General features: G+C 50.2%; 1 protein-coding gene across 2 annotated transcripts in view; it reads left to right on the top strand.

The window, feature by feature from the left end:
• The window catches only part of SIPA1 (signal-induced proliferation-associated 1), a 246,686-nt gene that overhangs the window by 218,200 nt on the left and 13,737 nt on the right, over positions 1-14,749 (top strand). For both annotated transcript variants that reach the window (XM_078660715.1, XM_078660714.1), the window contains exon 11: positions 8,376-8,472. In XM_078660715.1, the coding sequence (XP_078516841.1) occupies positions 8,376-8,472 (97 nt within the window). The remainder of the gene's footprint in view (positions 1-8,375; positions 8,473-14,749) is intronic.

The following is a 14,749-nucleotide window of genomic DNA, read 5'->3' as shown; positions in this document are numbered from 1 at the left end:
TTGTGCTAATTTACTGTGTGATAAATAAGTTTACTGTATGTACTTTTGCCTATAACCTCATAAAGAGACTAGAGGGATGTGTTTAGAATAAATACATTTATTTTATCTATATACCTGGTGTGGTTCTCCTTTCATTTGGTCATTCATGAGATTATAGACTGGTAAAACAAGCTGCTTTACATTCCTTCAAGAGTTAGCCTGAAGGCTGCTCTCCACAGCTACCACTAGGATAGCTTTCAATATAGTTTGTCTTTAAACCTACCATCAATAAGGTTAGTTTAGACTGGTGCAAGGTGCCCACTAGAATTGTGGACAGCATATGCCAGGCCAACTTCTCACACCGACTGCGGAAGATCTATAATCCTGCTTCGAGGACTCTGCACCTACGGACAGAAAAGAGGTCATAATACCCTGCGCATGAAGAGGTTATTGTGCATAGCATTATATAAACATATGAAAACCAGGAAACCGCTTTACTTTTATCTGAAGTATGCCTGACCAGCCCATGTGGGTCCACGCTACTCCTGAAGGTTGGCTAATCCTCGCCTCCGTGTCCTTAATAGAATTGAAAGCTAGAACATTTTTCATTCTATGTCAGGACCCGGAGGCGAGGATTAGGCTAGTTCAAAGCTTATCTACGACTAGGGTCGCTAATGAGGAGACTGGTTTAAAGTAAAACCTCTTGAAGGTTGAGTCCGATGACCAGTCTGCCGCATTAAAAATGTTCTGCAAGAGAGCTGCTAGCATGAAAGCCTTAGATACCATGGCACCTCTTGCTGAGTGTGCCCCAAACACCTTCGTATCGATGCCAGCCTCCAGCATCACCCAGCGGACCGACCGTATGATGGTTGGGGATGAGATCGCTCGAAACAGTTTCCTCAGGGCAAATAGAAGTTGGCGTTCTCCATGTGGGCGCACATCCGCCATCATGGCTTCATAATCTTTGATACATTTCACGACCCAGAATTTAGGACCTCCAGGGAAATCTGGGTAGGAAATTACCCTTGACTGGCATTTGGTATGCAGGGAAATGTGAAAAGTGACACCGTACGGAGTGAACGATCGCCCAGAAATATCCAGGGCTCTGACATCTGAGACCCGTCTACAGGACACCCAGCACAACAACATTGCCAGTTTAGATGACAGTTGCTTGCGCGACAAATACTTATTGCTAGGCCATTCGGATAGATGATTCAAGACCTTGTTGACGTTCCAGAGGACTGAATATCTCAGCTCTGGAGGGATTGACAGCCGGATACCGGGCAGAAGTTTCCTCACCGGCGGGTAGTCCCCCAGGGGTGGTCTGCCACCATAGTGTGCCCGGCCAAAATTGCAGACCGGAAGGTATTAATCGTCCTGTACGCCAGACCCTCTGAAGCTAGTTGGGCCAGTAAACTCAGGATGTGGACAACGTCAGCCTCCACGGAATCCAGACCCCGCTGCAGACACCAACCCATCCATCGAGGCCAGGTTGATCGGTAACGTTTAACCATGCCATATGTCCATGCCCGGGAGAAGAGTTCTGCAGCATGTCTCAAAAGTCCTGGGACCATCTATCTTGCCCGGTAATACTCCACGCCAATAGTGGTAGGGAGTCGTTCGCCATCTGGGAATGAGGGGTGCCTGCTGGATCGCTCATGAGATGAGGGAGCGGGAGTAGACGGATTGGAGAAGCCCAAGAAAGTTCCATCAGAACTGGAAACCACGCTTGCGCTCTCCAGACCGGGGTTATCACCACCAGATCCGCCTTCTGCCGACGGACCTGAGTTGTTAATCGCATTATCATGGTGAAGGGGGGAAAGGCATAACCCTGCTTGGGGGACCAATCCTGAAGGAATTTATCGGTGGCCGTTCAGCCCGGGTCCGGACTCCAGCTAAAGTACCTATGAAGCTGGTGGTTGAGGCGAGACGCAATCAGGTTGACGGAGAAGGGCCCCCATCGATCCTGAAGGGCTCGGAAAATTGGAGGGAACAGTTTCCACAGGTTCGAGTCTCGAAGATGTCAGGATTGCCAGTCAGCCACCTGGTTGGCTACTCCCAGGAGGTGTTCCACTATCACCAAAACCTGATGGGCCAGGCAGTACTCAGAAGCCCTTGGCCAGATCCGCCAGGGCCTTGGAGTGGGTCCCTGCCCCCAGGTGGTTTATGTAGCAGACAGCTGCCACGTTGTCCATCTTCAGAAGGACACATGACTGAGCCCTGTTCCTGGTCCAGCAACGGACCGCAAAAGAGCCCGCCATGAGCTCTAGGCAGTTGATGTGGAGTGAACGCTCTGCGGCGTACCAGCCTCCTCTTGTGGTGAACTTCCCACAATGAGCTCCCCAGCCAGAACCACTGGAGTCTGACTCGATCACAAGGTCCGGAAGGGAGTCGAAGATGGCCCACCCGGTCCAAGCCTCTATGTGGGATAACCACCAATGGAGCTCCTTGAGGTCCAAGCAGACCATCCAGTCATTGGGACGCACCAGGTCGCGAAGCAGGTGAATACCCTCCATCTTGAAGTGGCGGTAGACCAACCACTTGTTGAACTCTCTGAGGTTTATCACCGGTCGCTGGCCCCCGGTCCTGCTTTTGAACAAGGAAAAGATTGCTCAAGAAGGCTCTTGGATGAGTAGAGGCGAGGCAGATTTCCTGTTTGTCCAGGAGTTCCTGCACCTCCTGTTGTATCAGCACCGCTTCCTTGTCGGAAAAGCAGATTGATGTTGGAGGGGAACCTGGACAGGGGAGCCATAAAACTCTATGTGAAAACCCTGCACCGTTTGGAGTACCCAAGCGTCGGTCGTGAGAGCCCGCCAATTGTCTAGGAACGAAGCTAGTCTGCCCCCCAAGCAATGACATGAGACAATAGAAGGACTCACCGTGAGAGGAGGGAGGGCCACCACCCCAAGCTCCTTTGCATTGGCCTCTGCGCTGTGAATGACCCCTGGTGGGATAGAAACCACCAAAGTGCGAGGAGTATTGGTGCTGTCCTCTCTGTGATTGTTGGCTCCTGCCGGAGGCGGTCTGTGAAGAGTGGCCAGCCGAGCATCCCCTACCTTGGCCGGCCCCGCTGAAAACCTGCGTATTGAAAATGCGTTTCACTGTGGATTGGGCTTTATCTAAGGAGTTGAAAGTAGAGACAAACTTACTAAGCTCCTTCATAAACGGGTCCCCAAAGAGGCCGCCTTGAGCCACTTGACCTGCCTCAGAGGTGGTAAGTTCGCCGAGCTTTGGGTCCAGTTTGATGAGAAGCGACTTGCGCCTCTCAGTAGAGATGGCACAATTTGCGTTCCCCAGAAAGAGTATATCTCTCTGGGCCCAACTAGAGAGGACATCCGGCGGGAATAATACCCCAGACGCCTTGGCATCCTCCTTCATGTCAAAGATTTTGACCAATGGCCCTGTGACATCGAACAGCTTGTCCTGGCATGCCCTCCAGGACCTGTCAATGCCCTTCTTCGGATCCCTAATATATTTAGTAAGGAAAGTCGCCATCTTTGTGTCGATCTCAGGTTTCACGGCCACCTTGCCGTCGAGAGATGGGTGAGGGAATTCCACCCTAAGGCGGGAACGGACCTCCTGATCTGGGGGCTTCCGCAACCGACTAGCTGCATACTTGGCCACTTTCTCGCAAGGTACCCACTCTGAGGAACGGGGGTGTTGGAGATCCTCCGGATCTAAAAGATCGGACTGGGTGTCTCCCGGTGGGGAGGGCCGCCAGGACCTGCCGTGATCAGAATCCCCATCAGACCCAACCTGGGAATCGTCGGAGGGCTGCGGGAGGCCGCTGCATCCTGACCCTCTGGGGTCGGGAGATCTGGTGGGGCCGTTGATGGCGCCGTAAGGGATTTGGTGTCAAAGAACTCCTGTTTTAGTCTGTTGAACGCGTCCAAGTCCACCCCCTCCGGATGTGGGTGCTTGCGTGGTTTATCAGAGGTGGGAGCGGAGGCCTGCTCTGGAGGTTTGGGGCGGAGGGCCCCAGAAGCTCTTCCCTCGCCCGGAGTGGTTGAAGGCACTTCTGTGCCAGGTCCTTCAACCTCTTCTCCAAAGGGGCCACCGCCTATGAGACCGGACTGACAATGGAGGCGTCCACCTCATCACAAAAGTCGTCCATGAGCGGGAAATACTGCTACTCCTCCTCCTCCTCATAGTAGTTGTGGAACTCCTCCATCTTACAGGGAATCCGGAGGCGCTGAGGACAGAGGTAGGTGTCAGGGAAGTAGCATGGTGGTCACCCACCAGGTGAGAGGGCTTATAAAGTTGGGCTGGAACCCAGGAGAAAAGTCCCTAGAGAGAGAGGCCAACCCAACCCAGGCGAGGGTCTGGGGAGGTGCCTGTTAACGCACAGAGCGAACACCACACTTGTGAGCCTGCTTCACAGGATCTGAACCAGGAGGGAGGGGGGGCAAAACTCCCTTGCATAGTAGCACTGATCCAGGTATATGAGGGATGATCAAACCCTGCCCACGCTGGTGACTGGTGGTCTTCACAACCCAGCAAAACGCCCTTCAATACATATGGGCTGAGTAGGGAGAAAACATGGTCCTGTTTGCGCAATCAGGCTAAAGGATCCTGCCACCTTACCCCTGCGGGGTGTTCCTCTCCAGGCTTGGCCTGGCGAGTCAGCGCGAGCTAGCAGACGCGCTGGGCAGGAGCCACAACTGACGCGACCTCTGACCGCGTCTGGTAACAGGAAAACGGCTGACGAGAGAGAAGGGAGGCACGTTCTCGGGCGGTCTGCGGACCGCCGCGCACTCCCACAGGCAATTATACAATCAATTGCGGCCGCATAAGAACGACAGAGCGTTCTTGCTGTCACGTATGAGGAGCGAGTGCTCCGATTACCAGTTCCAGCCAAAGACTGAATAAAATATACTAAATGTACTAAAAAATACGATAGAGACAGTAAATACAATAAAGCACAGGTGCTGACAAACCAAATCCCAAACAGCAGAACTGAGGGAAAGTGCCCTTAACACCTTCCGTGCTCATGACGAGCTCAGCTCGTCATGAGGCACGGTTGCTCTGTGCTATGACCCACGAGGCGCTCACATGCGGGGATAATTCCCCTGCTGTGCTGAGCGTTCCACAAAAACGGGCGTGGTCATGACGAGCTCAGCTCGTCAAGAACACAGCGCCACGGTGCAGCGTGACGAGCCGAGCTCGTCACAAGCACCGTGACGCTGTGCGCGCCCCCCCTCCCCCCAGCGCTGCAGGGGAATTAGCCCCGCGGCGAAGGGGTTAACTGACGAAGGCTGCCAGCAGCGAAGAAAGAGGAAGTCCAGCAGGGAATTTTGGCAGTTATTGTACCAGGAGGTGCCTGATTGGTTGAAAGACTGCAACACAAACTTGATGGTTTTTCTTCTAGGCTTCATGGGAAAGAGTCTTTCTCTGTGTTTGCTGTTGATTGATCTTATGGCTGCTGGTTAAAATTAAAGAAGAAAGAACAGCCTAATTCTCTTCTCCGGGTCCTGACATAGAATCTACAGTTGTGCTGGCATCAAAGCTAGGCCCACAAAATGGCTGCATCCTTTAGAGACCAGGAGGCATCAAACAGATGCAGAATCTTCAAAATTATTTGTTTCACATACTTCAAAATCAATGTAAACAAAGGGAGCATTACTCCGAGATACATATGGTGGTACGTTATGTAGCTACACCAGCCAACAAAACACATGCGCAGTTAGTTTATTCAATCAATTCTAGCTCATGTCTTGCATTATAATGATCTTATCATGCACAATTGTGTAGTGTTGTATTAATTATTTTAACTTGAGGATGTTAAGACCTATGCCAGTTAATGATACGTTTCACCCTAATAATCATATGACCAGCATAGATGATGTCACTGACGCGCTGTTCGTAGTCTGATTGGCTTGCTCTCTTCCACAGTCCTTCAGACCATTATTATACACCATGTTTGAATATAGAGTAGCCCGGTTTACCCTTCATGAACACGGTCGGTTACACCTTAGTAAGGATTCCTGAGTGCTTGCGCTGTTAAGCTGGTGGATTAAATGTGAGCGTTCACGTGCTTGGTTTAGAAAGAGGAACAAATGCTGTAGGTTGTGTGGCCCTGACTTGCAAACCTTCAAGCACATGCCTGAGTCACAGATTCACAGTCTAAAATGCGTGAAGATTACAATGTAGGCCTGACATGCAAAGTTCATATGCAGGCGTATTCAACATACGCATTAGTTTTACAGATGTTAGTAAACATTTTGTTACAGGTGTCAGTTAGATGTGTGTCAAGAAAAAGTGTCTGTGCTTATGTCTTTAATCGGTATTTGTAACTTCTGCGTGGTTGCTAAATCCAGGTTTCGGCTGGGTGGACATTGGAGTTAGGATATCATAATTCTGGCTGTCTCTTCATAAGTCTATCAGAACGACATGAATGGCATGTGTGCTCATCTGTCAGAAGTAAGTAGTTGAGGGAAGAGCATGAAATATTAATGATCCACTTATTTTGTTGGTTGGCTTAGTGCTCTTGTACATGTTTCCAATACAATTATATAGGCAAGAAAAGCCAGGTCTTCACAGTCTCCTGAATCCCAGATGATTATTAGTCAGTCGTGTCCTTGCCTGTAGCGGGTTCCACGGTTCAGCCGCTTGGGCGGAGAAAGATGTACAGCATGTACTTTTCTTCTCGTAAAAAAGTGTGGTTAGTTGTGCAAATGTGGACTAGAGTCCTCTTCTGAGAGTACATTGTACATTGTGTCATGTGAACAGTGGTCTGATTCTTTTAATTGCCTTATGCGTTATGTTTAATATTTTGGAAGTGGATCTTCTAACAACGGAGAGCCAGTGCAGGTCCTTCAGCACTCGAGAGATGCGATTCCGTAGGTTTGTGTGGAATTATCGTCTTTCTGCATCTTTCTGGATTCTCTGGAGGTGTCTCATGTCGGAGTTTGATACTCCATGACACAAGCCCTTGGCATAGTCCGTCTCAATATGACCAGTGAAGTAGTAGCCTAAATCTTCTGTGGGAATCCAAGGTGCGGAAAAATACACCAGATGCCTGCATGGGATTAAATGTGGATTTAGTTACTTGGTTGACCTGAGGAACTAGAGAGGGATGAGTCATTGATAACTGATAGAATTACTTTGTAGTTGTTGGCAGTGTTCCACGTTCATTGAGCCTTTTACTTTTTGGAGCACAGCTTTTCCATTCTCTGCCAGTTGGAATATCAGTTTTTGATGCGTTGAGTTTGAGGTGGTTTGTTATCATCCAACGTTCAACGAACGGTTGGCTTACACACTACATTTTGTTTTCTTTTTTGGGAGTTTTATATAGCGCAGACTCAACCCGAAGCTAGAGTGCTTTTTACATGAGCACCGGTTGCGTTACACACGGACACATTCATTTTGTTAAGCACAGGGAGATTAAGTGATTTGCCCAGAATCACAGGATGTTGCACGAACCTGCCGAGACTTGAACCAGGTTCCCCAGCTTTGAGGTTGACCTCTCTAGCTGTAAGACCACATCCATAGTAATCCTGCTTTAGCAGTGTGACACTAGTCACAGCAGTTGCATATTTCTATATCTTGATTCAGCAAGAGCTATACATGGTTGAAAAAAATCCTAAATTAATATGTCCTGCCCTGACTTCAACGCTGATGAGACTCCGAAGGGACAAGTTATTTTCACGCTTAATTTTCCCATAAGAGATTATCTTCCCCTAAGTTGCCTGCGTGGAAGCTTCAGTCTTTACTGGCCTAGGAGAGGGGCACCAGAGCCATACTGCTTGACACTCGTCGATCTAGGCGTTGCTCTGCTTCAGCTGCCTCATAGTAATTGAAGAAAGTAGAGTATCTGTAGTACAAGTCCTTGTGCAAGGCCAGCAATCTGGGTTTTCCCGTCGAGAACAACAAAGGGGTATGCAGACAGAGGCAGACTTAAGTTCCTAAGTATTTTGAAATCTCTGTACACTCCCCCAATCCTGAAAAACGTTTAAATTAGTTCTTAATGCTTGTCACACAATTGTTCGCCCCTTCATCAGTCCCTCTTTAACATTCGTAGCCCCGACTCGGGTCCCCCATTGCAACCATGAACTCTACTTCGTCTAGCACACACCTTCTCTTGTCACCCAGCATTCACCTAATCACAGATATGGGATCCCTATTTTCGTTTCCATCGTTACAAATCTTTGCTCCCTTATTTCCGATCTGAGCTGTCTTCCATCTCACGCTTACACTCAGTTTTCCAATTTCTTGTGTCTCTCTACTGCTCCATTCGAAACATTCTGTCCTCCTCTTCACCTGACTCAAGCTTACTGTTATATTCACTCTCTCTCATCCCACTCACATCTGCACTATTCCTCCGTTTGGATTCACCCCATGCTTCGGACTGTGCTCATATCTGCCAGTGTGAAATGTCTTCTCTTGGCTTCTTTCAGGATTGTGGAGTGTGAAGATCAACCTGCATTTACCGGCGCCGCCCCAGATCTCATTCCTAAATCCATTCCTCATCGGGATCTTGTGGTCAGCGAACAGGTGAGTTGACCTTCCCTAACCCCAACTCCACCACCTGCCCCCTACCTGTTGCAGGTGAAAAATAACGTAAGAAACATTATTATTAATGGCAACCCATCGAAGAGGAAGCATGTCACAATATGGAGTGGCAAAATATTGTACTGTCATAATAAAGTCTTCCCAAATATCGACTGTGATACTCGATATTCTGGATGCGATTTTTTGAAAGGACAATATTTAAACATTAGGTCTTGATTTAGAGTTTAGCCAATAGTGTAATGTCCATCAGGGCAACAAAGCACTTTATGCCATCACCCTGATGGACATGTACATTGACAGGAGCAGCTGTCAGGGTGTTCCTATCAATATATTTAAAGTTTGATGGCTCTGTGAACCATGAAGGCTGGCAATCAAACTTTGTTTTGTTTATCAAAAGCTAATTACACCCCCTCCCCCCCCCCCCCAGTCTTTCCATGGATTTGCGGGTCGTTCTTCCATTTTTATCTTGTCCCTTATTGGCAGGTTTTTTTTTTCAAGAAGTATTCCGTCGACAACCAACCGGGCTCTGTAAATAGAATACAGACGCTAAATGAGGCGGGTGGACCCATCAGTTTGGCAGACTGAAACTGATTGATTGATTGATGCTTTATTTCGATATGCACATATCATAAAAGCAGTACAAAAAGATAAAAACAGCATGTCGAAATAAGTAAGACTGTACAAATGGAATGATAATTAAAACACGTTATGTCAGCATAAATTAGATAAAAAAGAATTAAATTGTTATGGTCAGTCTTCTAAGTCTAATCAACCAAGCCCATTTTAAAAATTTAGCAACAGCACAAACAATAGGAGGGGCTGTATTAGTTAAAAGAATCCGAAGGGCAACAGAGTACTGACGAGTCCCCAGTTCTCTGCAAATGGGGCCAAGCCAACGTGATCTGGGGCGACCATAGTCCGGGCATTCGAAAAGGAAGTGTGGCACCGTCTCTGGTTTGTCCTGACAAAAGGCACAAAAGCGTGATGTGGGCTGGGCTTTATTCCACCTTGAACAGAGGTCGGCCAAGGGCAAGGTTCCTAGCCGAAATTTAATGTACAAGGACCTATCCATAGCAACTGATATAATATCCATATATGGCTCATACAAGACAACGTCTTTGAACAGCAGGAAAGCTGCGGTGGTTTTGCAATGCTGCTGGCTTCTAGAGCGCTTCACGCCAACCCACTCCCAGAAAAGTTTTTTTAGAATCTTCTTTGGAGGAGCGGAGTGACTATGCCAGCAAGAGGCCAAACCAAGTTCCCCTAAAAGATGTTTTATGTCCTTCAGCCATTTGATGCTACTCCAACCATCAGCATGCATCACTTCTGCCAGCCCATTGGCATAAGATTGTAGCTCCGGGACCCTCCACAAGCGTGCCCAGAGCAGAAGGGGACGAAGCCGAGCCTGGTCCCTTATGGCTTTACAGCCAGTGTCCAAGAGCACTGGGATGGTCGGGCTGCTCGATGGAATAGCAAGAAGATCCTTGATAAATTTATTTTCGGCCTTACTCAATGAGTCGACTTTGCCCAAGCCCCACAGTTCCGATCCATAGAGAGAAGCTGGGACCGCACGAGCTTTGTAGATCTCAAGTATAGGAGCAACACAATGTTTTGTGGAGTTATTGTACTCCTTAAGAAGGGCGCCCCCCACCCTTTTGTGAGCCAGAGTCATTTTATCAATGTGGGCAGTCCAGCTCATTGCATCATTCAGTCGGATCCCCAGATAATCAAATTCCGCCACTCTTTCTAGGGGTATAGAGTTCAGAATTGGAGGGCGACCAAGTTTGCGGGGTGGGTGCATGACTAGGTACTTGGTCTTGTCTATGTTAATGACGAGGCCTTTAGTGGTACAGAAGTCCTGGAAGCGGTTCAGCAATGTCTGTAGACCTTGGGGGGTTTTGGAGATGAGGAGGGTGTCGTCGGCGAACAACAGAGTTGGAATTTTTACTCCACCCAGGCTGGGAGCGTCTGATGGTTCGCCCAGTAGATGATCTACCACCCCGTTAATATAGAGGGAGAATAAGGTAGGGGCCAAAACACAGCCCTGTCTTACTCCCCTCTCGACCCTGATCTTATCGGTCTTTTCCCCATTCAGCCCCCATCTAACCTGGGCATAGGTGTTGATGTGCAGGTTAATAAGGAGGTTCAATAGGTACGGGGGCATCCCTAAACCATGAAGCACCCTCCAAAGTTCCTCCCTTGGTACCAGGTCAAAGGCAGTCTTAAGGTCAATAAAGGCCAGGTAAAGACTGCCTTTGCCCAGCACCACCACCTTCCAGTGTAACAACAAAAGCCTAAAGGCCTGTTCAATAGTTCCTGTACCCGAACGGAACCCAGCCTGCATGTCGGACAGAATGTGATTGTCGTCCACCCATTGAGTGATTCTCCCCAAGATGGTTTTCCCGGCCAATTTCTGGCTGGAGTCTATTAGGCTTATAGGCCTATAGTTCCCGGGTAAGTCCCGACTGCCCTTTTTAAAAATGGGGACCACCTCCGCACCTCTCCAGGAGTCAGGCACAGGCCCTCCCCCCATGATTGCATTGAGGAGTGCAGAGATTAGTACCCCCCATTCTTCCGGGTAAGCACGGAGGATGTCCCCCGGTAGGCCATCCGGGCCAGCTGCTTTCAAGGGGACCAAGGTTTTGATCTGCTTTGTTACATCCAGGGGGGGAAACAATTCCAGGTCACGAACTAGAGTAAAGGGTGGGATTTTAAAGGGATCATTAAGTGGGCCTTCAACAGCAGAATAAAGATTTTGGAAATGGGAAAACCAAGTCTGGGCGTTAATGGCACAAGTCCTCCGGGAATCGTTGGGGCGATTCCTTTTGCCCACCATGTCCCAAAAACCTTTGGCATCTTTCCCACGACTGGCAGCCAGGAGGTCCTGCCAGAAATTAACCTCCCACTCCATCCTTGCATTTTTCTGGCAGAGTGCGTAGTGTCTCCTGGCCTCCCTAGTCCTAGACGGTAATTTGGACTTGACTGCCTCGATAAGAAGTGATTTCGCCTCCCTACACTTTTGGTTGTACCAGCCCTGACCCGGTCGTAGGCTTGGTTTCCTTCCGCTCGGGTGAGCTGGGACTACAAAGAGGTCGCCAATGGCCTGAATTATGACACAAAACCTAGGTGCCACCTCCATCAGCCCTTCCTCTTGGCAGTCAAGATTGGCTAGGGCTGAGACCAGAAGCTGCCTAATCGCAGAGGTTTTCTCCTCCGAAAGAGCTAGCTTCGCCCACTTTAGCCTTCGTCCACAGTTCGTGACCACTGACAGGTCCGGAGCGGGGTTACAAGGAGAACTACTCACGGTGCTATTGACGCACCTGTGGGACAGGGTGAGGGACAGGAGATTGTGGTCACTCTCCACAGAAGGTAGAACTACCATGTCCTCCACCAGGCTCCACAGGTGTATGTCAAGGAGGAAATAATCAATCCGTGACGTGTGTCCTGGCCTGTTGTAGGTGTGCGCCCCTACTTTGTCGGACCTGGTCCTGCCATTGGCAGCTCTAAGACCAAACTCCATAACTAGTGAGTTAATCTGGAGGGCCACTTCTGTCCACTTTTTAACAGGGCCAAGCTCGAGGGGCGGAATCCCCCACCCATTATCAAGTTCCTCTTGATCTGCTAGGATGTCCAGGTCCAGGGGCTCGAAAGTGCAGTTCAGATCACCTGCCAACAATGTACAGGACCTGTATGGAGATGAGCGGAGTTGCGCTTCCAGGCAAGCTATAACTGGGGATTCTCTTCCCCCCTTAGTGCCACGGGCATAGATGTTAAAAATATTTAAAATGACTCTGCCCTGGGAATTTCTAAGCAAAATATTTAGGAGGTCAGGGCAATTAGTGTCCCTCTCCTCCACCCTACAGTTAAGTTCGGTGGCTACCCAGATTAACAGGCCACCAGAGGGGCGACCCCTGCCAGTTGCACTTTCTACTGCCGGCAAAAAGTGGGTGGAATAGCCCGCCTTGTGTAGGGGCACCCGACTCCAGGTTTCCTGGAACAGGCATATGGAGTATTGCTCCACACGCTCGCTCCAGTCCGGCAACGCCAGCTTCCTTTCGAGGCCCGCAACATTCCAGCTGAAAACCCTAATCTGGGGGTCCGTTACAGCTGCAATGCTACAATCCTCGACAGGGGGTGACAAGACCACAGAACCCACATCAGGGGGACCAGCCAGAAGATTATAGGATGCCCCAGTCTCCCCCTTCCCCTCTACAGACTCGGCCGTAGCCTGAGTCTGCGGTGGGGAGGAGGAGCCATTGGATTTGGGGTATGGTGTTGACTCAGCGACAAAGCCTGGGGCCACAGCATCCTCCCCCGGATCATAACTGAGTCAACAGCTCCCAGGTCCCCAATTTGGTATCACTGGAGCTAGGCATAGCTGCTGGGAAAGAACTCCCGGGGTCGAAAGGCCGTGGGCAGTGTTCTCCACCAAAAATTGGCCCCCTGGGCTGCTAATGAAGGTGGGTTGTCCAAGGTGGATGGTGGGGGTGGTCATAATTGACCGTGGGTAAAAAAATGTCAAATCGACTATGTCGATACCCGATCCAACCGTGGGTTGACCTTGAGAGCATATTAAATGGGCAACCCTAGCATCTTGGAAATTTACAACCACACAATCCCCTTCGAGCGATTTTTTCCCGTGTCCAATCCAACCCACCCTGCGTACACCAAGAATAATTCCATCCACTCCCGCAGGCAGGGGCCTGTTGGCTTTCAGCCAGTGGATGACCTTATTCTTTAGTGCCTGATGGTTTTCCCGCTGGGTACTCCCAATAGGGGGGACTTTCGTAAGGATGACAACATACAGGTGGCACTCAGGGGGGAGGTTAACTGGGGGGCACTTGCGTCTACTGTTCTGAGGAGGACCCAAAGGGGGACGATTTGTAGGTGGGACGGGAATAAATGCAACCTTAGAAGTTGATGCAACACCACCAGTTGCATCAGATATAACAGCCCCAGGTTGCGAAGTAGGGCCCGTCCCTCCCTTCTGGTGTTGCCTTAGGTCCTGGGTAGCCACCGGGGTTATTGCTACTGGGGGAAGGGTAGCATGCACGTGAGCAGCATGAGTGGGAGCCTTCGGCTTTATCTGTCTAGGACCAACCTTAGGAGCAGCCAAGATAGTATTCCCAGGGGCTGGGTGCTTGGGCGGCTGCATCAGCTGATCTCCCAGGGGGGGTCTCACTGGAACCTCTATCCTATTGGACTTATCTAACCTATCTGTCCTATCCTCACTGGGCTTTGGCTGGTGCTTGAGAAGGGTCTTTAGGGCAAAAAAATTGTCCCTAGTAGCCTGCTCAAAGCAGTCAAGCCTGTCCCCCAACCTCTTGACCTGGTCTATAAGTGGCAACACAAGAGACTTGACCAGCTTCTCAATCGCCTCCATGGAGTGACCCACGTTGGCCTGGACAGGCGTTAGTGGGGCCGACAAGGAAGGTGGTACTGTATCAATAACAGCTGGAACGCAAATAGGTGTCCCTGAGGATACAGGTCCTGCGGCGCTCAGGGGGGAAGGACCCCTCAGGGGCGGGTACCTGGGATGGTTAGTAATCTTAGATGGGCAGCCCTTTCGAATGTGAATTGCCCTTTTCCCCTTCCTTTTGATAGGCTCCTGGTTAGGTCGCTTTTTAGTCGGAGCTTGTGGGACGGGAGCAGGAACCTCAGGGCAGTGTTGGGACTGAATGCCAGGTGAGCCTGCTAAGGAGAGCTCATTGCATGGATCTATAAGCACGGCACATGGACTGGTACCGTGGTTACCGATCAGTGAGCTTTCTAACCCTTCTATACCACCCATTGAAGGTGCAATAAAGGAATCCCCAGGTAGATCCCCAAGCAAGAGTGCAGGGGAAGTAGGATTTAGAGGGGACAACACTATTGCTGGCGATGGACTTTTAGCAGGAGGAAAGTCAAGAGAAAGGCGCCGTTCAGATATGGCAAGTTCATTGTCGATGACAGCCGCCACCCTTGTCAGGAATTTATCCATAGAGCCGAACATAGCACCCCCGGGGGCACTCTCCCCGCAACCCCTCAAGGCCTTACCGGAGCGAGTTGACATGCTGAGATGCGGCACCACGAGTTGGAACCGGTACGGTTGATGGAAATGGGGTGGCCCTGCCCTGCCTCCTCCTGCCCCGGACGGCCACAGACGGCCCGCCCTCTGCCCGGGCTCCGCCCGGCGCTGCCCGCGCGCGTCCCGCGACGCGGAGGGAGTGCCTGGACTTTGTAGCGCCTCCGGGCGCGAAGACAGCGGGAAACCGGAAGT

The sequence above is a fragment of the Lissotriton helveticus genome, chromosome 9 (genome assembly GCF_964261635.1).
Source record: "Lissotriton helveticus chromosome 9, aLisHel1.1, whole genome shotgun sequence".
Taxonomy (NCBI): Eukaryota; Metazoa; Chordata; class Amphibia; order Caudata; family Salamandridae; genus Lissotriton; species Lissotriton helveticus.
This window is presented reverse-complemented; position numbering and strand designations above follow the sequence as displayed.